This window comes from Pholis gunnellus (genome assembly GCF_910591455.1).
Source record: "Pholis gunnellus genome assembly, chromosome: 16".
NCBI classification, from domain to species: Eukaryota; Metazoa; Chordata; class Actinopteri; order Perciformes; family Pholidae; genus Pholis; species Pholis gunnellus.
The window spans coordinates 4609753-4635477 of record NC_136543.1 but is presented as its reverse complement, the minus strand read 5'-3'; the positions used below and the strand labels follow the sequence as shown (position 1 = coordinate 4635477).

Genomic DNA, 25725 nt, shown 5'->3' with positions numbered 1-25725 from the left:
GTAAAGGCCGTCAGAAGCAGGCAATCATCAGAAACATGTTCTTAAAGTATCACAAGTCAGTACTAATAGTGTAGAATGGCCCTTTGAGAAAATGCTCTATCATTATGTGTAATATGTCATTTTATTGTTATAATGTAAACAGTATTTGGTGTAACAATGAGTAGTTTGATCTGGTTCCCAAAATGAGCGGTCGAGAATATAGCAGAATTGGAAAGTAGAAACAAATATACATTTCTGCTGCACAAAATTGTGTTTATTTGTCTGATATTTTTGCTTCAATTATAGCCTCTAAAAACATTCATAAAAGACGGAAAAATCTGTTTTTGGTTGAGTTGACAAACACTCAGTGAGGTATTCGACCTGTGAGGAAACATAGCTTAATTTCAATGGTTGGATTATTTAATATTTTACAAAATGAGTGTTTGTTTTGTGAGATCCTAATCTGAAAAGCAGACAGTAACTATAGATGTCAAATAAAACAAAAAAAAAGATATATCCCTCTGACATGCAGATGAGTTTTAATTAGACTTTGTTCTTCTTATTAGGTTTTGTTCAACTCACATGTGTTTTAATCCAAATTGTTTCTGTCGGAGGGAGCCTGAGACCTTTCATTGCCACGGACTGCTTCACTGTAATCGTTGTGTGCATGACAATAACATTTGTGGCGGGAACAATGTACTCAAAGGTACAGCTATTGAGTAAATGTTCTTTCCACCACTGAGTATTAGTATTGGTTCACGAACAACTCTCACATTGTTCGTTATTTATGCTTTTATTTTGAAACACCTTTCCGGAAGTCTTGATTTTATTTTCCGGCGAAGTTAACATTAGCGAGCGTGAGGGCGGTGTAAGAGCAGATTTTAGACCGGTTACGCCGAAGAGAACGCCGGGGGATAGTGAACCTAACCAGAGCCCTCGTACCTATTTGATAGAGAACAACACCGGACTGTCACGTTAACCAATCGGGACGACGGATTGTGCTACCGACAGGGTAAATACTCATATAGATCTTGTGTGTCGAGTTGCTAGTGAGTTGCTAGTTGCCGTCGGCTAACCGTTAAAGCTAACTATCGCTGTTAGCTTACCCACTGCTAACGACTCTCGGCTCAATTTAAGCAACTCCGTGTCTAAACTGTCACAAACATCTCCGACACTGAACATCATGTTGTTTTTTCTTTCAGATACAACAGGAAGAACTTCAAAGGACGGAAGCGGGGACATTTTGTGCAACTTTGAGCTGTCAGCCGTGGTGAGACAGGTCGGGGGAGAAGACTCAACGTTACAGCCGAGGGGACCCCCGAGCGGCCCGGTTACACATCAGCGACCGAAGCCGGGGGGCCGCGTAGCCGGGGAGCGGATCTATAGTCACGTTCAACCGGAGAAGTAAATACTGGGGGCCGGGTCATCCGGACAGAGACCTCATGAATGGAAATCGGAACAACAGGTGGGAACCCCCGACTAACCGCCATGCTTAATTTCGTGTCCAGGTGCTGCACTTGAGTTATTTGCAGACAGCGCGGAGTGCGAGACACAAGCTAGACCCCCATGATAAAGTATTTGGGAGCTGCAAGTTGATCTAAGTTGCCAACGCTGTGTTTAAATAAGTTGCCAGGCTATCATGGACACGTGTGCAGAAGCGGCTCAGCTTGAAAACTCAATTCAAATTCCCATCTCCAGCTCTAACGGGAGTAACATATTGGGGGCTGTTTTACCGGTCATTTTTGCGCCTCGGTGTGCGCGTGCGGCCGTGTGTTTATGCCCCAAACCAGTCTGACGGGTTTTTTTCTGATATGCTACGTCATTCTTTGCCGGCTGTCAAAGGCAGGTGGTGATCCCGTCAGGTGTGCGTGATGCCTGAAAGAGAGTGTGTGTGTGTGCCTGTGTGCCTGCCTGCCTGTTTGTTTGAAGGGCAGCCTTTCACACTAGCTGCTGCCATAGCATCCCTGGTTATTGCATGTTAACCACTGCCTGTTTTAATTACAAATCAATTAACGCAGTCAATTTATTTAATTGCTATGGGGCACAATTTGTGAGTCACAGCTTGTGTATTATTGATGATGTTTGGGTCAGGGGTCGACTGGGAGAGGGAAAAAAAAAACTGGTTCACTGAAACCATCCCATTCATTCTCCAACCACTGCACCCGTTTTTCACAGAATGAGCCGTAAAGAACAAAGTTACAGTAACATGTATGTTGACATTTGCAAACATTATCAGACTGTACAAAATCCTATTATATATTGCATTTATAGTGGTGACAGAGCAGCAGTACATCTTAACAACTGAGAAGCTGAAAAAGTTTGGCCTTTTTGATCTTGTTTCAAAAGCAGTTTATCCAGAATGTCCGCACTTCACGAGTGTAAAGAGGTTAAAACAATATTTATTTGAACAGTATATAAGTTTTACACGTTGTTCGTCTCCAGTATTAGAAAAAAAAAAAATACATAATTTATTGATCCAGAGGGGGAAATTAAATTTCTTTACTGTGTTACTTTTTAAATATTATACATGGACCCATTCACTAAAAAAACATACGTGTCCTGTCTGTAATGCAATTTAATATTTTTCTTAACTAGTTGTTAGGTAAAGGGATTTCTGTATGGTTTAGTGCCACTTTAAGCATATTTTAATGATTATCTGTATGATATTCAAGGAATCGCAATTATTTTGGTCAGGATAATCGGGCAAATATAAATACGATAAATAAAATGTTCACATCATCCTATAGCTAGCTTGGCTCCTCGCTCAAGGGCACCTCGGCAATGCCAAGGAGGCGAACTGGCACCTCTCCAGCTATCAGTCCATATACCATACTTGAACCGGCGACTCTGCGGTTCCCCAACCGAGTACCCATGGACCGCCGCCCCCAATTAGAGTAGCGACGTTTGGACTGTAAGACGGTTCATCAGTGAAGAACTCTCTCAAAGTGTGTGGGTTGGTCGAATGTCAGCTCTTTGTGTGCTGCTACTGGTCGTGCGTTGCATTTTTATCATGAAGCAGCCTGATAAGAGGTCATCTATCTCTACATTGTTGCTCATTCTTCAGTGAACTTTTGTGTTTTGGGTTCATTACTGGTGCATAGCTGTGGATGTTTTCCATAATTCCTCATAGGAATTGAAGGCTTAGTTCCTTTTGTTGTCACTTTTTATCTTGCCTTTCTTTAGGATCTTCATCAGGTCGGAAATGGTCAAAACAGACCGATCACATCCGGTAAATAGAAGAAACACTAGAAATATACAATATTGCATCACATAATAACGTAACCAAGAAAACGACTATCACAATGCCATCAAAATAATCAACGACTGACCATACCAATGGTCAGAAGACGTATTTCAAACAGTTTTTGTCACTGGAGCTCCAAGATGAATGAGACAAATCTCTGTGCGCCTGTTTTTCCCTCTTCCTGCCCAGCATGCCTTTTAGTTGCCGTGGAGAAACTGTAGCAACATAGGCGCCGTGGCAACGGCATAGGGGAGGAGGCGGCCTGGGGACGCGTCAGCAGGAAGAGCAGTGTTTTATGAATGATGCCTGGTTACAGCAGGTCCAGGGTCAGCCCTCCACCCTGACAGCAGCTGAAACAGTCTTATATTTTCAACCCACTCCTCTGTCGCACTCATTTCACTGCCACTTTCATTCTTGATGCTCGTTTTCAGCCGTACACACTTTTTTTTACTTTCTTTCATTACAAACAAAGCCCACCTCTTGGTATCATAACAGCTTGAGGTCTGTGTGCCGACGTTATTGTGTTGATGTGTGTGGATCCTCTGACTCACATTTATGGAAATTGTGCGGTTGTGTGATTTGCACCGAGTACTTTCCAGTTTGGCATTTCTGAAAATTGGTGTCAGATCGGCGTGGTGTGTCACCCGCCCACTACTCCTTCCGTCTGGCAAAGGCCACGTCAGTCAGGAGACGTCTGTGACCGCTGAGCTGGTCTTTATTTAAAATGTCACCTATCTCTGTAGCCTTTGTCTATACGGTCCATACAGCGTCGGCCCCCTTTCTTTCCGTCCTGTCAGTTCGACATGAGGAAATATTCAACGTCTCTGACCATCTTTTGTGCTAGCACCCACCGGCTGCTGCTCCTTCCACCTTATTAACCACTTCCTTCCTCTCACAGCTCCTTTGAACGGGTACAGTACATTCATGTTAACTGGTCTGGGTTCTGTTAGAGCTGTTTTGAGACGTTTGAATGTTGGGACACAGATGGTCCGGAATTGACATAAATGCTGATCGTAGATAAGGCTGATATGAATATTGTGTCAGTGAACAGTTTCCTAACTACGTCCAACAGGTGTGGAGCCATGTCAGCGTTCATCTTTAGTCCGAACACGATACATTATAAAGACAGTTACTGTAATATAAAAGCATATTCACATCATTTGCGTGTGATGTAAACACTGGTTTACTTGTACTGATTTATTTTTTGGTCTTTGTTGTCGTAGGAGACGTTGGAGCAGCCGCTGAACCCCCAGTCCTTTTCTCGTTGCCAAGGCGACCTGGCTATGGCACCCTTGGGAAGCCCATCAAGCTTTTGGCCAACTGCTTCCAGGTGGAAATACCCAAGATCGACGTCTATCTGTACGAGGTGGACATCAAGCCTGACAAATGTCCTCGCCGGGTCAACAGGTAACTGCACAGAGCTGTAGAACCAGTTGGAATGTGAATGGATGAGAGCTAATACTTCTTTAAGCCTGGATTCATGCTGCATGTTGATTGTGGTGATGTGTTTTTATTTTATTTTTTTAATCCCTGGTGGTCTTTTCAGGGAGGTGGTGGACTCCATGGTTCAGCATTTCAAGGTGACCATCTTTGGCGACTGTCTGCCAGTTTACGATGGGAAGAGAAGCCTCTACACCGCTAGACCCATTCCTGTCGCCACTGGTGGGGTAAGACATGACCTCAAAGTTTGTGTTGTCTGGGCCAACATTAAAAGTAGAGTTCAGCTTGAGAAAGACTTCTTCTTCTTGATGGGACATCCTGAAAATGGGCTCATTGGCTTGAGGCTTTTTATTGTTGATCTCAAAATCCTTGTTTTCCTCTTCAGGTCGATCTGGATGTCACCCTGCCAGGTGACGGTGGGAAGGACCGCCCGTTTAAAGTCACCATCAGGTTTGTGTCGTTAGTCAGCTGGCACATGCTGCACGAGGTGCTGACCGGACGCGCCGTGGCCGAGCCGGTGGACCTGGAGAAACCCATCAGCACCAACCCCGTTCATGCCGTGGACGTCGTCCTTCGACACCTGCCCTCCATGAAGTGAGTTTTCTCCCCTTGACCATCTACAAAGATTTGTTTGTAGCTTCCTTTTCATAGAAATATTTCCAAAGAATAGTAAAGAGATTCAGACCTCATACTAAAATACCTCAAATCGTATCTTCTTGTAGCTAAATATTTGAGATGGGAATAAACTAATTACTAAGGTTAAACGTTCGGTGAAATGCTTTGCTCAAATTATGACTATTCCTTCAAAAATAATTCAAATTGATGGCCAAATGCTGTAGTTTACCTTGCTGTAGAGCTCTCTAATGCCGTACTTCAACTACAACGTTGTCACATATTTTAACAATACTCCAGGTGGGTATATTTTTCCTATATTCGATGGCCCAAGTGGGATTTAAATAAAACACGAACAAAAGGATTAAAAGCACATAAAAGCATGTATTCTACCTCAAGTTGCCATTTGCTAAATCCATTAACCAAAATAGTTTTTAGTAACATGAACAAACCTATAAATCTGGCAGCGCTTGTGTTCTGCTGCACTCACTGAACCACACTGGGAATATAACTCAAATCCCAGGTAGAGTTTCTTTGTGTCTCCGTTGTGACCCTGTCTGTCCTCATCAGGTACACGCCTGTTGGACGATCCTTCTTCTCCTCCCCAGAGGGCTACGACCACCCGCTAGGTGGAGGAAGAGAGGTTTGGTTTGGATTCCATCAGTCAGTGCGGCCAGCTATGTGGAAAATGATGCTCAACATCGATGGTGAGTATGTCTGTCTGTAAAGTACATGTGAAGCTACAGCTGGTAGGCTTAGCTTAGCTTAGCTTAGCTTAGTTTAGTTTAGCGCAGAAACTGTAAACAGGGGTTAACAGCTAGCCTGGTTCTGTCCAAAGGAAACAAAATACACCTACGAGCACCTCTTAAGTTCAGTAATTAACACAATATATATTATTATTTTAATCCGTACACAAACTAAAGATTGTAAACAACACCTTGTGGTTTGATGTGTTGGACTATTTCACAAGTCTTCTCTTCACTACCGTCATCCAGCGGAGACACCAGGACCTTAATGTTCCAGCCTGAGAAATAGTCCAGCACAACATAACAAAACCAAAACCTCTCATTTTAATTGGTGAGCTTTAGATTTTTTCTGATAGAGCCAGGCTAGCTTTCTCCAGTCGTTATGCTAAGCTAACTGTCTGCTCGATGTAGCTTCATATGAGTTGAGGAGAAGATCAACACCATTTGGTCCCAAAGCGCTTCATCGCTCTACATAAACCCCCAAAAAAGCTATCGCCATAGTGATTTGACAGTTTGGTCTCCTCCCGTATCTTTTCAGTGTCGGCCACAGCGTTTTATAAAGCCCAGCCAGTCATCCAGTTCATGTGTGAGGTCCTGGACATTCACAACATTGACGAGCAGCCCCGCCCTCTCACTGACTCCCACAGGGTCAAGTTCACCAAAGAGATCAAAGGTATGTCGCCAAGGAAAGGCAGCTTTTGTTGCCTTTCCTCGTCTGGCTTTTTGTGTTGTTGTTGTTTGGGAAGCTCCTGTTTTCATGTACTTGCAAACAGAAAGATATGTGAATGCTATACCTCAGTACCTCAGGAATGATTTAGGAAACGTCACAGAGCATGCCTGAGCAAGGAAGGGACCGAAACCTTTACCGTAGTGAGGTGTGGTTGACCCCATGGCTAGGAATGAAAGAACGATCACTTTTAGCGGTGATGGGCATAGAACGGACGGTGAAATCGATAGGCCTAATAGTGATATTTAGTCTCGATTCATGGTGTAATAATGAATATTATTTCATGTAATGAGCATCTCTGTTGAATACATTTTGAGCCATAAACCTACTTTAAAGGTAGCCGACAAAAGGCCCAAAACAGGCCTACTTGCGCAGTGGCCTATTCACACACCGATAGTTGTACAATATATTTACCATGCTGCCAATTATAGAACTTAATATATTTGGTATTGACGAGTGGATATGACTCGGCTTTCATTAGTTTCTGTGCTTGCTAGCCTAGTCTATATAAGTAGCATGTCAATCTTTAAACCAGTGAACATTGTTGTATCTTTCCAGTCGGCAAATATATTACTTTCATTTCTGACGTGGTTTGCGTTGGGTTGGAGATGTGAGCGCATCTCTAACGAGATTGTCCACAAACATGATCCCTGCACAGTTTAATCTGTAGCATTTCATTAACTCACCGTCATTTCCACCATTTTGTCGTCTGCTTAAGAAACTCTCAAAGGTCCTCCTCCTCCCACAGCTTTTATCCTTAGCAGCTCTCTGAAGGGCTAAGATGCTTTGTGACTAACTTTTTATCTTCACAGGATCTGGTCTTTACTGTAAGGGCATCCTCTGAGAAAATCATCTTCATTTCTCGGAATGTAGTCACTAAGAGCAGCTCGTTGTACTAGGAGGCTTTATGAATACAGCCCCAGGAGTTGAGTAGATTCTTTGTATCTTATGACAGTTGATTTGTTACATAAAGGAGGTACAGACGAGAGCTGAATCTTGGTGAAGCAGGCTAATAAGCCCGGTCATTTGTTCCACTGTTTCGTTGGCAACATTTAAGTGACAACAAGTCAGTGACGATGCTTATTCCTCCATCTTCACAGGTCTTAAAGTGGAAGTGACACACTGTGGAACCATGCGTAGGAAGTACCGAGTCTGCAATGTAACACGGCGCCCTGCCAGCCTCCAGACGTACGTTTTCTACATCGCACCCCGGTAGCTGTGAGCTTCAAATCCAAGCTGTCATTGGCTCGCATTAACGGGGGATTCCTTGTTGCCTTCAAATCCACAGATTTCCGTTGCAGCTTGAGAGCGGTCAGACAGTTGAGCGTACTGTGGCGCAGTACTTCAGAGAGAAGTACAGCCTGCAGCTAAAGTACCCCCACCTGCCTTGTCTGCAGGTGGGCCAGGAACAGAAACACACCTATCTGCCCCTGGAGGTAAGGACTGGTGGGGACTGTGTGATTCCACTGCCAAATGCTGGTAAAACCTTTTGAGAACGTTTTTGCTGTCAAATGTATTCAAATTCTATTTCAGACAGTCAAAGCTCATTTTCACTTGTACTCATAAACCAGTGAAATATGAAATACAATCAGTACCATCAATAACAAATCCCATTTCATACCCAACACAGTGTTGGATAATATTGTGCCTCGGCATGAGTTAAGGTTAGCCTGGTTCCGGCCTTTCAACTCCAATTCGTCCATATAATTCGTAACAAACAGTGACAGATAAATGGCGGCCAGCGTGTTTCAGATGCAAGTGAACTACCCCAGCTTCTGTCAATTGTAAATAGATGCAGAGGGAGCCAAACCTTTTACATTGGTCGCACTGGTGCGCCTCACTTAGCTGCACCAGCACATAATATGCACAACATTTTTCAGTGGGCCTTTTACTCAAAAAGTGTTGAAGAAATCTACATTTAAAAGCTGCGTGCCAGATGCTCACTGTACTAGCCTCTGAAACTGGCCACGGCCGGGTTTAAGTGCAATCCACGTGTGTTAAATTTGTATGAGAGTAGCGTAAAGTGTCCGTAACGAGTAGGCTGGGGTGTTATTACGGTATACCAGGGTATTTAGAAACAGACAGTATAATTTTCAGTACATACTCCGCTTTCTGAGAGAGAGAGAGAGAGAGAGAGAGAGAGAGAGAGAGAGAGAGAGAGAGAGAGAGAGAGAGAGAGAGAGAGAGAGAGAGAGAGAGAGAGAGAGAGAGAGAGAGAGAGAGAGAGAGAGAGAGAGAGAGAGAGAGAGAGAGAGAGAGAGAGAGAGAGAGAATGTAGCAATGCAGTGTCTGCACCTCAAGACCCAAGCCAAGCTCCCCTGTCTTGTTTGCCACCTGCTGATTAAACTGAAAGTTAACTTCTGCCCAGGCTCACTAAAGGCGGGCTGATCTTTTATGGTGGACCGGCTATGCTCATAGTGACAAATAAAGCCGATGTCGTCAGGTCTGGGTTTGGCCTCTCAGTGGACAGGTGTAACGGGTACCGCAGCATTTTTCTTGACTTAAAAAAAACAGTAGTTGTCTTCATTACCAGTGTGCTTTAAGGCTGTAATGACACACGCACGCACACACACGCGCAACTGTCAGGCGAACAATGAAAACATTTCATCGCACTCTTCAGATTCTTGGTCGCTTGTGTGACAACAATGAATGACTGAAGTGAAACAAAATGGTAATTCAGTCTGATTATTAGGCTGTATTAAAATATGAATTAAACTGACCTGATGTTTATTTTCCATTTAGGTGTGCAACATTGTACCTGGACAGCGCTGTATTAAAAAACTAACTGACAACCAGACATCGACCATGATCAAAGCAACAGCCCGCTCTGCCCCAGACAGACAGGAGGAGATCAGCAGGCTGGTGAGTGGACGAGAGACAAAAGGACACAAAGCTTATTTTATTCTGTTATCATAAATATATTATAATAATTTTCTCTCTCTTCAGGTGAGGAGTGCAAATTACGAGGCCGACCCGTTCGTCCAGGAGTTCCAGTTCCGCGTGCGAGATGAGATGGCTCAGGTGACGGGCCGCGTCCTGCCGGCCCCCATGCTGCAATATGGCGGCAGGGTGAGCTCTGAACCCTTTATGGTACCTTCCCTTTAAATCACGCTTCATATGCGTGTGTGTGTGTGTGTGTGTGTGTGTGTGTGTGTGTGTGTGTGTGTGTGTGTGTGTGTGTGTGTAAGACTGCAGGGTTTCCCCCAGTTTGAATTTGTATTTACAATCCTGACTCTTGACATGTTGACGCTTCGTGGCTCTGAATTTCAGTGCCAAAACGTACAACAAAAATGTAAAACGAGCCACACTCGGGCTATTCTGTGGGGAAACCCTGTGATAACAATCTATAGTTTTATTTTTCTCACATTTGATGTGCTCACACAGTAAACCACAATTATCTCTGATTGCATCTCACGCGTCTTTTCTACTCTTTTCTGTCTGTGATCGTTTGGATGTTGCTGTCTTCTTTTTTTTTTTTTTACACATGCATGCTTTTGTGAAGAGATCACATTTAGAAGCTGTTTCAATTTGAAAGAAGTCTGTTTTGCATGTCTGCCATAAAATGAATGCATGAGCCAATGAGAAGCAAGCACAGACTAAACCTACAAATGTATTTGTCTCTAATGCCACAATCGGCCAATCAACACAGTAGCCCTTGATCTTGAGATCCCACTGGCTGCCCGACTCCTTTTGAATCTCTGAATCCATACGTTGTCTGTGTCCTTTTGTACTGTTTGTGTCCGTGTGACTGCCAGTCCCAGCAGATCAACCCTGCACTGTCGTTGCAGAACCGCACGGTGGCCACACCGAGCCATGGCGTGTGGGACATGAGGGGGAAGCAGTTTCACACTGGAGTGGAGATCAAGATGTGGGCCATCGCCTGCTTCGCCACCCAGAGGCAGTGCCGAGAAGAGATCCTGAAGTGAGTTCACAAAAATCCCTGTTGTTGCTCAGTTCAGTGTAGTATCGAAAATTTCACATTTAAAGAAACCAGTCAAATGTATTTAGATAAATAGAAAGCAAGGTCTTTTTGTTTGAGAATTAAAAAGTTAAACATATATTGATTTTGAGTACTTTTAAAGGGTATTTCAGTCTTCTTACATTAAAAAAAGCACCGATTAGTTACTGCTTAAGTGACAAGTGGAAGTTCAGACTTTACATCCGTGGGTCGCAATAAACCAATACTCTATTGGTGGTGATATTAATAAACAAATGTTCATGTATGGTCACTTCTTTTTTTTCTTCATGCTCAGGAGCTTCACTGACCAGCTGCGTAAAATCTCAAAGGATGCTGGGATGCCAATCCAAGGCCAGCCATGTTTCTGTAAATACGCCCAGGGAGCCGACAGCGTGGAGCCCATGTTCAGACACCTGAAGAACACCTACGCTGGGCTGCAGCTCATCATCGTAATCCTGCCGGGGAAAACGCCGGTCTATGGTACGAAGAGTAACTATTTAGAAACCAGCAGCACAACAATAGTAACGGAAGTAGTCAGTGGAATTAGAGCGGTTGGATCTCGAGCTCTGACCTCGAGGCTACTGCTACCCGTTAATAGGACCAAAAAACAAGTAGCCTCACTTCAGTCATATGACGTTTGTGAGGCATTTTAAGTTCAAACAGTTGTTGCAGAGTTAAAGGAACTTCCCATTTCTTTGACCCGCAGCTGAGGTGAAGCGGGTGGGCGACACCCTCCTCGGCATGGCCACCCAGTGTGTGCAGGTGAAGAACGTGGTGAAGACGTCCCCTCAGACCCTCTCCAACCTGTGCCTCAAGATCAACGTCAAGCTGGGAGGCATCAACAACATCTTGGTTCCACACCAACGGTAAAATGAACACAACAAATAAAGACACGGGTTCTTCAGTCTTTTTATTTGTACAAGATACTTTGCTTAACGTGGTCACATTGACATCTATCTCTTTGCTTTTGGCTGTTAAAAGAAGACTGTGTTGCAACATGACTGATTGATTAACGTTGTGCCTCTTTTCATCCATCCAGACCCTCTGTGTTCCAGCAGCCTATCATCTTCCTCGGGGCTGATGTCACTCATCCTCCAGCAGGAGACGGGAAAAAGCCATCTATTGCAGCGGTGAGACTTCACTTTAGACAAGAACACACAAATGGCCAACAATCTTGTATTTCCTCTTCACATACACTATCGGCCTGTGTCTGCTGCGAAGCTAACAGCTAACGTTAAAGGAGGTATCATTGAGTTTAATCATGGTGCGTTCAAGCCCTATTCAGTAAAAAACCATAGTATTAGGTAAGGTATATTATTATTTACACATTAATTTGAGAGGAAGTTATGAGCTGTTTAACTTCCTAATACGAGCTCAAAAGTATTTGTTTGGTTTCTGTTCTTTTACCGTGGTTTTGAATCGGGTATCGAGAATCGTGGAATTTCTCTGGCATCACCGACGAAGCGCAGAAAAAAATGATTTCATAACTGCTCGTCCGTTGCAATGCTTTTGCATGTAATTGAGTTTCTGACCCATGTGACTGATGCTGTGCCTCTACAGGTGGTGGGCAGCATGGACGCCCACCCCAGCAGGTACTGCGCTACGGTGCGGGTCCAGAGGCCTAGACAGGAGGTCATCCAGGACCTGGCCTCCATGGTGCGAGAGCTCTTGATCCAGTTCTACAAATCGACCCGCTACAAGCCAACCAGGATCATCTTCTACAGGGACGGAGTGTCAGAGGGACAGTTCAGACAGGTATAACCTCTGGTTCCTTGTTTTATTCTCCATTTTTTGCTGAATTCTTTCGCGTTTCGTTTCCTTATATGGAGTGAACACATGATCTGAAGTTCTTGACTTTTCTGTGTAGGTGCTGTACTATGAGCTGCTGGCCATCAGGGAGGCCTGCATCGGTCTAGAGAAGGACTACCAGCCGGGGATAACGTACATTGTTGTACAGAAGCGCCATCACACGCGCCTCTTCTGTGCAGATCGCAACGAGCGGGTGAGTTATCAGTGGTACTCTGAGGGTCTTGTGATGTTTATGGCTGCCTACTTTCTATATCTGTTTGATTGATTTGATAAATTGGGGTCAAAGGTTATCTACCAAAAGGGGATTAAAGAGGAATTTGAAATCGAGGTCACTGATCTCGCCTGTAAAGGGAATTTTTCAGGCAGTTTGAACTTCTCTGAGATCATTTTGTTAAATTCCCTCTCAGGTTGGACGAAGTGGAAACATTCCTGCCGGCACCACAGTGGACACAGACATCACCCACCCCTACGAGTTTGACTTTTACCTCTGCAGCCACGCTGGAATCCAGGTACGCTTTGAAACCTAAACTGACTGAAAAACCATTCAACACCGTGGAGAACCATAGTGATATAGTGATAGATTCAATGCAGGATGCAACTGTATACATAGCAGTATTCCTTCTTCTGTTTGCATCGCCTTTACTGAATTACTCTAGTGCAGTTGTGGTGGCCAGATTGCTGCAGATTTAAAGGGATAGTTCAGATGTTTTGAACTGGGGTTGTATGAGGCACTTATCCATAGACCGTGACTTTAGTGAATCCAAACTAACCTTTTAAAACACCAAAGTCACACGGTAACACAACAAACTAGAGAAGAACATTTCTGAAGACATTTCTGTATGAATGCTAGATGTTTAAAACCTGGAAAACGGTAGACGTTTGTATTTTCATATTGTCCAATCGTGGTTACTCGAGATCGCCGATACGCAATCCGATCGCCAGGGAACACCGGCATGGCTCAACATCTAAAGGAGCTTTGGAATAATAACATCTTTTAAGCTTTTTGCAAGCAATGCAGTTATAGTTACCTGAATACACGTCTATAAAACCGTTCCCTCCCTTTCCAAGCGTCTCTGAGAACTACGGTGGCCTACAGGTAGAGACAGACTGGCAAATCTGAGATACAGTCTACGTTCCGACCTTCAGCTATGGTCATGAGCTTTGGTTGGTGACTGAAGGAATTGGATCGCTGATGCAAGTTCCTGAAATGAGTCTAGTCATTACCAGCGGTGAAAGAATATTAAAGAATATCTAATCTTCTTCAACCAGACTTCACCAGCAGAGGCTGGATGAGTTTCTATCAAGCAACCAGACCTCCCCCTAATTTTATCTGCTCGTTGTTGGTCCTCTCTCCGCGGCGCTGCTTCCTCTTGGGTGTGATTAACTCTGCTTTACCCCCCCTCCCCTCCCCTCCCCTCCCCTCCAGGGTACGAGCCGGCCCTCCCACTACCACGTTCTGTGGGATGACAACTGTTTCACCGGCGACGAGTTCCAGCTGCTCACCTACCAGCTGTGCCACACCTACGTCCGCTGCACGCGCTCCGTCTCCATCCCTGCACCGGCCTACTACGCCCACCTGGTGGCCTTCCGCGCACGCTACCACCTGGTTGACAAAGAGCACGACAGGTGGGGAGAAACTCTTTTGATTCAAATCAGATTAGATTTGCTGTTCTGTCAGATTGCTCAGCATGTGTGACGAAAGCAAAAACATTCAACTAGAATAGCTAGTGTGGTATCATCAATATAGAAGTGTAGATGAGTTAGTGGCTACGCAGGTTTAATGTCCAAGTTATGAACTTATCTGTAAAACATGAATGAGACCGGTGAATTAATGTTTATTTTATCTATTTTTTTGGGGGCTTTATGAGACTTTATTATGTAGCAGGCATTTATTTGATACATTCTCCAGACAGGATTAATTAATTGTTCAGTGTTGACGTTACTAAATAGCAATAATGTAGCCTTTTTTTTTTAATGTTACTCACCACTACTTCTCTCCATCATTTCCTCCGGGCAGTGCGGAGGGCAGCCACGTCTCCGGGCAGAGTAATGGCAGGGACCCCACGGCACTGGCCAAAGCTGTTCAGATCCACCACGACACACTGACCACCATGTATTTTGCCTGAACGCCTCCCCCTCGACCTCCCTCCATCTTTCTCAGCCAGTCTTAGTGTCTGACTCCCATCAGCCGCATCGACTCATCGCGCAGAGTGACCCCCCCCCCCCCCCCTGTGCTGGTGCAGCTTTGGTCACCGACGACTGCAGGCTGCGTAAGGATGTAGTAAGGATGTAGTAAGGATGTAGTAAGGATGTAGTAAGCCAGAGAGGAGTTACAGCCACATTATGCAATTTGAAACCAGCCAATTGTTTGCATCTCTCTGTCACCTTCACCTCCTCTGCTGTGTTTCAATCACAATGGATTCAGTTTTCTTCTTAAAGCTCACAAGTCACATCTTCGCCTTCCAATTAGGACAGCAGCTCAAAGTCCCCCCCCCCCCCCCCCTCCTTGTGTTAAAATAATGGCGAGTACAAAAACTGATGATTTTTTGGTGCATGGGTGGAAAACGGAGCCAGTGAAGAGCCGACTCGCTCCGTCGCCTCCCGTTGAGCCTGTTGTTGCTGATTCTTATTTTAGATGCTTTTACATGTTTTGTTTGTGCCTTGTCAGCTTGTCTAGATACATAATAATGTATTCATGTGTTATTTCCCTCGAGCAAATGTGCGGCTGCCACGGCAACAGAATGCTCGGAAAAAACTAACGCCTTTTTTTTTTCGTTTTTCTCTTCCCTTGAAACGACGGTTACTCTTCTGTCTCCCTTTAAGCCAGTGGTTCCTCTCAGTCATTCAGCCAGACAGTAAGACGCATAGCACTGAATGAAATCTTAATAATTATTATTATATATATGTTTTTTAAACAAAGCCACGTACAGCCATCGATGAAGCATTGTACATCGCATGATGCCTTCCTGCGAGGCGAGCTGCATGTCGACTGTTGGAATACAACGCCATGGCCTTCCCTCTCTTGTAGTTCAGCTTGTGTTGTACCAAACCTTGTGCCGTTTTCAATCTTCTCGCTAGTTTTTGAATCCTCTTTCTTTCTGACTTAAACCGACGTTCAGCAATAGATCCGAGCAGAGCGGTTTATATCCTCTCACGGGTTTTACTCGAGGAACTGACCAATCTTTAGCTGTCAAAGAAAAACTCCTTTTGGTGCAATAAGGTGTCAGCGCAGAGAGCCGGTCCAGTGGCGGATGTTTTTCAGCGAGTATTCGAGCGGTGAGCTTAGTTTTGTTATGAGTGAGTTTTGGCAAGTGACGATAAACTTGAGATTCGGAGACGTGTGTGCGTGTGTGCGTGTGTGCGTGTGTGCGTGCGTGCGTGCGTGTGTGTGCGCGTGTGTGTGTGCGTGTGTGTGCGTGTGTGCGTGTGTGTGTGTGTGTGTGTGTGTGTGTGGCATTCGGCGTTCTCGCGGACGAGCGGGACCGGCGCTGCAGACGTGAGGGTCAGCGGTGAGGTCCGATGGCGCACGGAGAGATTAAACAAAGTGCCTGTATAGAGCGTCAACTGTTGGTTTGGATGGAAAGCTTTTAACCGTATGTAGGTCTGGGTGCCTCTGTTCATACATTTAGTGAAGCGCTCTCCGAATCCCCCCCCCCATCCCCCCCACAACATATTGTAATCCAATACTTCTGTCCCGCCGTGAGTTTGACTTTTCTGGTGCCTATGTTTAGTTTCTGTTGACAAGTAATTTCATTTACATATTTCTGACAAAGCCAACAAAAACTGAACTTCATAACGTTTTGTAAAGGTAGACGTTCTTGCAGGACCGCTGTGTTGGACTGCAGTAGATTGTACTGGTGTACCTGTGGCCACTGAGTGTAGTTTAGTGTACTGACGCAGTAGGACTCACTGCCAGTTGAAGAGTCTTTATCACCTACTGTAGCTTTGCTGCGCTTGTCCTCGGAGGAAGTCTGGGTTTCAGTTCTTTTAACGGTTCTGAGTAGGGCTGCAACTAATAATTATTTTCACCATCGACTAATCGTTTTGTCTAAAAGTATCACAGCCGTCTGTTCTAATTTCCCTCGGCCCGTGCAGATGTATTAGATGTCTTGTTTTGTCCCCCCAACAGTCTAAAAACTCCAGAGATACAGTTTACTGTCACATATGACAGAAAAACATCAAATTTCTCACAATTTGGGGCTTTTTTTGCTTGAAAAAATGAATTCATGATTAATGATCTAAATGGTTTCAATTATTTTTCTTTCCATGGATTTATCAACGAATCATGGCAGCTCTAGTTCTGAGAGAAAACGCTGTCTTTATGCAGTCAGGAACTGATTTTCTGCTACATTTGGACACACTGGTTGCTAATCGATCCCAAATAATATCACATGAAAGGACCTCTACTCGCAAGAATCCAACATTATGAAGTTTATCTATACTCTTTACACCTTTTAATCGGTCATTGTTGCAAGAACTTCTTCGGCTTTTCAATGCCCAGCCGTTGAATGTGCTCAGTCATGGCCTTGCAGTATAGTTTAATACAGACGAAGCCTTGAGGTTTCATCACTTGGACCAAACCAACGTGCCTGGTGGGGGTGGGGAAGGGGTGAGGGTGGAGGACTTGGGGGCGGGGCCTTACAGCATCGAGCTGATCTGCTCTGTAGTGCTTACTGTGCAAGCCACATGTCACCAGAACCAAACCTAAGCTGCTATGAGAAAAACACATTTATTTAATATTTCATCAGATGCATATAGGCTATATATTAATACACAGAGATTAAGAGAATAATGGTATTTTACTGCACTTAGAGTTGTTTTTATGGTTGGACAGAGTCGGGATTCTTGTTCGATGTCGCCCACGGTTCACAACATTTTAATTCTGAGGATATATATCCGAGCAGCTTGTCTCCCTTTGTTTGTCATGTTGGAGCTGTTTCCTAATGTCAGACATTACCAGCATTTTATTTTACTTGAAGAGAATTAGTCGTGGGCATGTCTAACATTGTTGGCTAATGCTCTGCTTGTTTTTTTGGAAGTCTATATGGAGCCTTAGTACCTTTTTTTTTCTTTTTTTTTTAACGGCTCACAATGATGCGTACAGTAAATTCACCTCCGACAGAGCTGGACATCAGACGCCTTCGTCCTCAAGAAATACAAAGCATTTTTAAGTCTGAATTGAGATATATTTATATGTAGAGGTATTAATGTAATGCACACACCACTTATTTCTAACTAAGTCCTGTTTGAAACGGAAGCCGTATGGAAATATGGCCGTGTAATAACCGTGGTGGTCTGTGATTTGGTAATGCAATAGGTTTACTTGTGTGGAAAGCAAAGCTGATATGTATTTGCGACGTCGGCCTGCTTTGTGGAGAGACCGCTGTGGGGGGGGGGGGGTCGTTTTTGTGTCGCGCAAGTGATGGGATGAACCATCAACCCTCCTCCGTGAAGACGACCTGTGAAGAACTCCCTCTGCTGTTTTATCATCTCAAAAGCTCATCAAAGAAGTGGACTATGAACTAGATCGACTTCTCAATGCACTTGCTAAGCAAAGCCTTTTTTTTTTTAAACTTTTATTTGTTTTTTAATTCTTCTCGCATATTCATGAGAGGAGCAGGAGGAGGGTTGAAAGTTCATCCTCGGACCGATTTTATCCGTAAACAGACTGTGCCTTTCCTGATGGTGCTGAAAAAAAATATAACAAACTAAGTAAATCAAAGAAATCTTAACTTTCAGAAAGGGCCCGCAGGCCCGAGTCTACATGGACGAGTATATATTGATACATGACAATACTGTAAGGCGTGATTGTGTGCGTATATGTATTTGTTTTACGTGTGTGTGTGTGTGTGGATACCTCCGACATATGCCAAGAACACAAAAATATGCAGAACTGATCAGTGTGGAGCCGACAGGACCAAAAGGCCTGTGGGGATCGGTTTAGTGGACGGGCACTCTGAAGCACAACCCAAAAACTAACATTTCTAACGAATGAAATAACAAAAATTAGGGGAACACTCACGACTCTGTAGGTAGCGAGTAGCTCAGTTTAGACGTTATGTAGCATTATTTATTTACCTTTTATTTCTATAGAGACATGACGCCTCCCTTACTGCCTCTAAACCCGTTTTTTTTATTTTTTGCTCCTTTTTGATTTCTGTGTTCATTCTTAAATGGACGGCAATAATGACGCAATTTTAAACATTTTCTGTGCAATCAGTTTGTCCTTCCCTCAGTGTATGCATGTCTCTATCTCACCCCTCTTTTTAAGTTCCTTTATCTTTATTTAGACGTTTACAGACCCGCGACAGCTCTTCGGTTGAGTTGTTACTCCTCGAGTGCCCGTTTCCCATGTTGAGGGATTCCCCACAACAATAAATCTTTACACTGCTGTGCTTGGCTGCATATCATACACAAAGAAAACAATGTTTGGGTTTCACAGTATATTAATGTTTTTTTTGTTTTCTTTTGCTGATTAATAAATGGTGTCACTTTTAGAAGTAAAACTGTACGTCAAGACCTTTTTTTGTTGTCTTAGCTCTCATCTGATCCTGGTCCTACGTTGAGCCTTTTTATTTGGTTGTCATATTTAATTTTTTTGGAATAAATACTCTATGTATGAAACATGTGTTCTGTTTTTCATATTAAGACATCAGAAGGATGTGTCGTCATAAAATGGAACGGTTTAGAGAGCAGCGAAACGCGCTCACAGACCGTCACTGTATTCTGTCTGCAATTTCAATTTCTATTGAAGTTACATTTTCTTCAACGTCAAAGGGACGGCACACCCCAAAATTAAAAAATACATATTTTTCCTCTTACCTGTGGTGCTATTTATCAATCTAGTTTTGGTGTAAGAACTGTTTATTTCCTACATGAAACTTCTCACAACCGGGTCGGTGGATTATCTTGAGTTATGATTTTTGGAAAGAGACATTGCTGTTTTTCAAACCACAAGCCGAGAGCCATATAGTGCAATTATATTGGAAGCAAGGCAGACGTCTCTACGGCCGATATCTCCAAAACTAGGCAACTCCCACCAAAGCAATCTAGATTGATAACTAGCACCACATGTAAGAGGGGTGAACTTTGAGTTGCCACTCAGTTTTTATCATCCATGGATGGCAAGATCTGTCCAGACTCATCGATAAAACACTTTGCACCAAACATTCATGGTCCCCAGACGATGCATCCTAATGGTCATCCTCTGACTTTATCACTAGCGCCACCATGAGGTTAACATTTGTTTTGAGCAAAATGTCTCGGCAACTATTGGGTGAATTGTCGTGCAATTTGGTGCAGACATTTTTCAGAAATGAGTTACTTTCTTAATTAAATTATTTGTAAACTATGGGAGCCATGAATACAGAGCAACACAGAACTGTGTATCATATGATTCTGCTGAAAGTCGAGCCAACTGCATCCAACATGTTCTTCAGCAGACTCTTTACCTGCTGGGGAACATGAGATTCATTAGATTTCTTTTATAAATTATAGGTGTGCACGGTAAATCAATAAAGCAACCCGGTGCACTGCTGAACCAACAGACCTGGCTGTACCTGGCGGTGCAGTATACAACAGGACACTATAAAGGGATGTTATCTGTGTGTTTATGCACTCCACCTTCATAGGAGCGCTGCGTTCATTATTACTGACGGGAAATGGCGAGAAGGCGGTTATCAGCGAAAGACACAGTTTATAACTGTTCCTTTATGTAACCTCTGTGTTGACACTTCCTGTCGGTCCGTGCTTATAACTCCAAATTAGCTCGGCGGTGCACCGTCTCCACTTCCTGCTTACGTAACATCCTCTGGTTTTTAATTGTTTAATCCCGAGCTCCTATAAAACACTCAACTTTGATTAAACAGTGTCCTTGTTGCACTGTGAGTCACAGGAACACGGGATGTATGCTTCCTGATGGCACGGTGTCCCACTTCACCTGCACCCAAGAGTCACGGAGTGCAGCAGGACTTCAGTCTCTACGGAATATTTGGTTACCACAGTAACCCCAGTCCTCTGAAAACAGAAAAAAAACATATTTTCCCGTAGACGTCGTGACGTGACTCAAATGTGGAGCACTTCTACACCGTGGATGGGCATGAAACTCCCAGTAATATGTTTCCACATCCTGTATTCACATTTGAAATTTTAAAACTTTTTAAAGATGATTTCAATGATCAACACTTTACGCTGCATAATGTGACAATCCTCTCAGAAATAAGGTTTTATATATATATATATATACTAATTACGAGTCCCACGGCGGAGCATTTCATCAGAAAACATCCAATCAACCCAGCTAAAAATCCAGTGACGAGCTGCTAACGGCAGGCAGACGTTAAAGATCAAGATGTTGAGAAAACTGATTTTACAATCTGCATATTAAGCAATTTCACTTTAATTTCTGGGTCATTACCTCCGCCAGGAGAGTCATGCGATCGCTCGTTTGTGCGTTCGTGAGTGAGTGTGCACCTCTGTGTCTGTCCACGACCAACATCAAACAAACGCGGGATTTTCAACCAGAAGGCCTGTGTTCAAGTATCGTTGAGTTATTTTGAAGTTTGATGTTTTTTTTCAGTACTTATGTTACGTTGTTCACATTTTGCTAGATTTACCTTCTACCAACCGATCCTTCCTAAGCCCCGCCCACCATGGTGCTCTCACAACAACGACGAGATTAACTAAATCGAGTACATTACGTACTAATTTCAAGGCCAACTAATGTTTTTCCAAAACCTAGCTAAGTGTTTTTGTTTGAATTCACAGTGTTAACCACGTATTCATTGCCACGGTAGTGACTCGCTGGGCTACCCAGTGTGTTAGAATAGTGACACCATGTGAACATGTTGGCCATTGGCTGCCTGCTGAATTCTCCACTCACAACTCCCAACTGTACGACGACGCCGTTTGTTCCCAACTGCCACAACGAATCGTATTAACTTACTAACAATAATTTGTGCAGAACTGATGGCTTGACCTGAAACAGTCACACCCACTATACTTGAGTATTGACCCTGCATTGATGGCTAATAAAGGTAACACTTTGGAATGGCAGACTTCAAAAATTCACTAAATTTAAGCTTTGAATATCGCAGCTTGGCAAAAACAGAATCAGCAGATAAATAACTGAAAAATAAACTTGCACATTGAGGTGAGTACTGCATCCCTTTCAAGCTCTGGAGCAAGTGAAGCACTTTGGGCTACATGTTTGTGTGAAAGCTGCTTTATAGATTAATAAAGTTAAGTTTAAAGGTACCAACATGACGTGAAACAAGGACACAAACGTCTCTGTTAGCCACAGTGATTGGTTCTTCTCAGATTTGCCCGAAGCCTCTTTCAACTATTCATTTTGTCCATATTTTTTGCATGAAATAAACAAATCAAAAAAGACATTTACGTTTAAAAATGTCTCCAGAACTTTCAAGGAAGAGGTGCTTCCTTGTATTTATCAGTGTTGGAGGGTCTCTGGTGAGGAGCCCCTCCACACCTCAGGATGTGCAGCTTTGCCATGATCCTCCTGAAGCCGTGGTTTAACATGCTTCTGACAGCCGCCGAGGAGAAGTAGAAGATAATGGGATCCAGGCAGGCGTTGAAGGTGCTGGAGAGCAACGCCACGTTCCTCCACTCCTCGCTCTCCTGGCGAACGAACCCCACCACGTGGGAGGCGTTGTAAGGCCCAAAGCAGACGGCGAATACTATCAGTGTGCCGAGCGCCAGACCGATGGCACGCAGCCTCCGGCGCCTGCCGATGTTTGGAAGACGCGACAGGATGAGGATGAAGTTGACGTAGCAGAAGCAGCAGATGATGAAGGGGACACAGAAGAGAACAAGGAAGAGCTCCAGGCGGACCGGCAGCACGATGTGGAGCTCGTCCTGGGTGAAATTCTGGTAGCATGTGGGTGGAGGCCCGGCAGACTTGTTGGCGGTGCTGCCATTGCTGTTGTCACTGTCTGATTCTTTGCTCCACTGGGTGTAGGGCATGATGTAGACGATGCTGAGGTTCACAGAGGTCACCACCCAGAACAAGATGCTGGCCAACACGGCGTAGCGAGGTCTGCGATACAGGGAATACCTGAAGGGGAAGGCGACCCCCAGGTAGCGCTCCACACTCACAGCTGTGAGGAGCAGGGTGCTGTTGTAGATGGTGACGTAGAACAGGAAACCGGTGAAGGGACACAGGGCGTAGGGAAGCAACCAGACCATGCCGTCGGAGGCCTCCTTCATCTTAAACGGCAGGAAAGCCAGGAAGATGAGGTCGGAGATGGTGAGGTTGAGGAGGAGGATGTCTATCGGGGCTGCCCTGCGACGCACCTTGCGGCAGAAGGTGAATAATGCCAGGATGTTGGCAGGGACCCCCATCAGGAAGGTGACTATGTAGACGGAAAGCAACAGGTGACGACTGCACAACATGGCGGCTGCTCACACCAAGGACGGACTCTCTCAGACACTGGACGCAAGAAAACAGAAATCATATAAGCAAAGAATTCAAGGGGGATTTTGCTGAATAGTTTATATTTTAGAGAGATATTCCCTCTTTTGAATCTGTGATTCAGTGGGCTTTCTATAGTTTGGTCTGGTTTTGGCTCTAGGGATAGCAATGACGTTCGACCCACCACTTTGTTCAAAACTAAAATATTTCAATAACTACTGAATGGTTAGCCTTGGGATTTTGTAAAGACATTCATGGTCCCCAGAGGATGAATCCTACTGACTTTGCTCATCCGCTGACTTTTCCTGTGGTGCCACCATCGGGTTGACATTTGGGATTTTGTGTAAGATGTCTCGACAACTAACAGACGGATTGCCATGCATTATTGTACAGACATTCATGGTCCCCAGAGGATGAGTTGTAATCAGGTCCAAATTATTACGTTGTCCAATGCTTTGGTTTTTGACCAATTACCTCAGCTGTACTTTGTTTTTATTGTAAGCACCTTTATTTTGTTGTCATTTGTGAAGATTATCTTGCTGAACAAAACGTATCAAAAATGTTTGTTTGCCACAGAACTTCATTTTTTGTAATAATCTAAAATCCAATGGAAATATAGCATTGGCTTTTTGACCGGGGAACCAGTGTGATGCTAACTTCCTACAAAAATATCATCTCTGCAGCACTATATGCCTGCTAAACATGTTAACATGGCCATTGTGAGCATGTAAGCATGATTACCACAAAGAAATCCTTAAACTACTTCCCGAAGGAAACCCTGCATGTAGATCAAGCCATACAATTACATTCATCTGAATATAGATTTATAGAAAAACTAAAAATCAGATCCTCTGTAAAGGCAATGATTAGAATTAAAAATGGTAAAAGTTACTCCTGAAATGCCTCAAAAGGTTCGAGCCAATGATGAATTAATTACTCAAATAAACCCTTTTAGTAATTGCAAGTAAAGACGTAGAAATGTTGCTTCAATTATCTCACAAACCGTCTGTGTTTGTAAAAGTCCTCCTCTTTAAAACTTAACAGACTCTTTCAATGGAAATCAGGGATTTAAGTTGATATATGCAACTTGACAAAGGTGAGAATATAGAAATCTATATGAAAAACCCTGCGTGAGTTGGTTGTTTACGGATATGTTACACTAAATATTCTTTTTTGTATTTCTTATTCTCAACAAATCCCCTGAAAAGACTAAAACCAGCAATATGTTAGCCTGTCTTTAAATACTTTCCACTTCTCTACCCCGTCTGTGGCACTCAGCCCAAAGCCCACTGGTTCATACTGAAAAAGGACATCTTTAAAAACAAATGTAAAAGTCACAAATACTATATTTACATTTCTCTAAAAAGGCTAGATCATTTCTCTAGCTTTTTTAGCATATTTGACAAAAATAGAAGAAAATGTCTTAATGATGTGACTATTTTCAGATGCTGTAGTGAGGATTAGGACAGTGTTTGTGGGATATCCGAATAATAAACTACAATGCACACATTCATGTTTTGTTTTTTTAACCATGAGTGAATTTTGAACTGCGATGATTATACCTGCATCTCGGTGTCCTCGTATTATATTCTATTTAGTTTTTGTTGTATTTGTTTTTGTTGTATATGGACTCATGTGTCTGTAAATAAAAGTTGAATAATGTGTTTTTAACAGCAACAATGGAAGTCTTTGACACGGCTTCGTACACATGGACCGTCAAAATCAAAGCTTTGAATTCCAGCATTTACCTCTCGCAGGTTTTACCTCCTTACTATCAAACAAGACCCCCATCGGTTTCAAAAATTAGAGAAAATATAAATATACATCATTGATAAGTTATTGAGAAGTGTGACTAACCTCTTTAAGGCTTGAAAAACCAGACTCCATCACCGGCCGTCCTGTCTGATGCAGCAGCACTCTGGCAGCATGCTTCGCCTCCTGGAAGCAGAGTGTTTGATCAGATCACAAGGCTTCACTTAATATGCACGTCCTACTGTATATCTGACCTCTCACCGTCAATGAGGGGCGATTTAATAAGCTCCTGGACCCAATCTTTGTTCTCCTCCCTGTGCAAACATCGTTTCACAGCAACAGAAGCTCAGTGTGTGATATAGGTGGAAATGTGTCGCAATAACTTTTCTTTGTGTGAAAGGCTTTGATGGTGTGAAAGGGAAGAGCAGGTGTTGAATCCAGGTATCTCACTGTAGTGAAGAATTACATGTGCACTCTACAATGTAAAAATATAGTGGCTACAAAGTTACACCTTTCTTTTGTTACTTTTATTTACAGATGATGATCTCTTATGAGTGTTCATCTTTTTTAAAACCCAACATAATCCGATTATGAAGCAGAAATTGTGTATTTCATTTGACAGTGAAATAAAGGAAAGACTAATTCAAAACGATACATATAATCAAGGGAGCTGTAAATGTGCTAACTAACTTTAAATACTGTTACGTACAAACCTGAAACATGAAAACCTAATTCCACATTAATTCACCAAAGTAGCATCAGAATTCCCCTTCAAAATATCATCAATAGTTATTCCAGTAGCTGACTTACCCGTTATCTGTTACCACCAGTGGCATGCAGTCCAGCTCTGGCAGCCGACTGGTGTCGGTCCACTGAGATGGTTCAGTCTGCAGCCTGTGGAGTCCCTCAGCTCCTTCAGTGGTCTGTCAGTTGGTGTCACAGCCCCTCCCACCAGCCCCCTTTGTGTCACACCGTTGAACAGTACTGACATGTTTATGTATACGACAGTTTACACACCAAGATTTAGTG

General features: G+C 43.5%; 2 protein-coding genes across 3 annotated transcripts; one reads left to right on the top strand and one right to left on the bottom strand.

The window, feature by feature from the left end:
- The first annotated feature begins 853 nt into the window (after nt 1-853).
- Nucleotides 854-17099, top strand: ago3b (argonaute RISC catalytic component 3b). 2 transcript variants are annotated; one of them, XM_079176569.1, is made up of 20 exons: nt 854-991; nt 1182-1444; nt 4447-4630; nt 4770-4890; nt 5049-5257; nt 5846-5982; nt 6560-6694; nt 7849-7936; nt 8037-8184; nt 9491-9610; nt 9695-9817; nt 10537-10670; nt 11002-11186; nt 11413-11572; nt 11746-11836; nt 12267-12461; nt 12574-12708; nt 12923-13024; nt 13942-14141; nt 14533-17099. In XM_079176569.1, exons 2-20 carry the CDS (start codon nt 1426-1428, stop codon nt 14639-14641), a joined length of 2595 nt encoding a protein of 864 aa, XP_079032695.1. In that variant the 5' UTR covers nt 854-991; nt 1182-1425; the 3' UTR covers nt 14642-17099. The 2 variants fall into 2 exon arrangements, with proteins under 2 accessions (XP_079032695.1, XP_079032694.1); XM_079176568.1 differs by having other exon boundaries at nt 9695-9838.
- A 4716-nt stretch (nt 17100-21815) lies between these two features.
- LOC306707874 (free fatty acid receptor 3-like) lies at nt 21816-25580 on the bottom strand. Its single transcript, XM_079175516.1, has 3 exons — nt 25507-25580; nt 24802-24882; nt 21816-22962 (listed from the first exon to the last, which is right to left on the bottom strand). The coding sequence occupies exon 3, from the start codon at nt 22923-22925 to the stop codon at nt 21936-21938; it is 990 nt and encodes a 329-aa protein (XP_079031642.1). The 5' UTR covers nt 22926-22962; nt 24802-24882; nt 25507-25580; the 3' UTR covers nt 21816-21935.
- Nucleotides 25581-25725: the final 145 nt, after the last annotated feature.

Bases quoted from the DNA above. Each gene is read 5' to 3' on its own strand.
- LOC306707874 (XM_079175516.1), bottom strand. From the start codon at position 22,925: ATGTTGTGCAGTCGTCACCTGTTGCTTTCCGTCTACATAGTCACCTTC.
- ago3b (XM_079176568.1), top strand. The intron at 11,187-11,412 runs GTACGAAGAGTA...TTTGACCCGCAG, and splicing joins GGGGAAAACGCCGGTCTATG to CTGAGGTGAAGCGGGTGGGC. The intron at 14,142-14,532 runs GTGGGGAGAAAC...TCCTCCGGGCAG, and splicing joins GTTGACAAAGAGCACGACAG to TGCGGAGGGCAGCCACGTCT.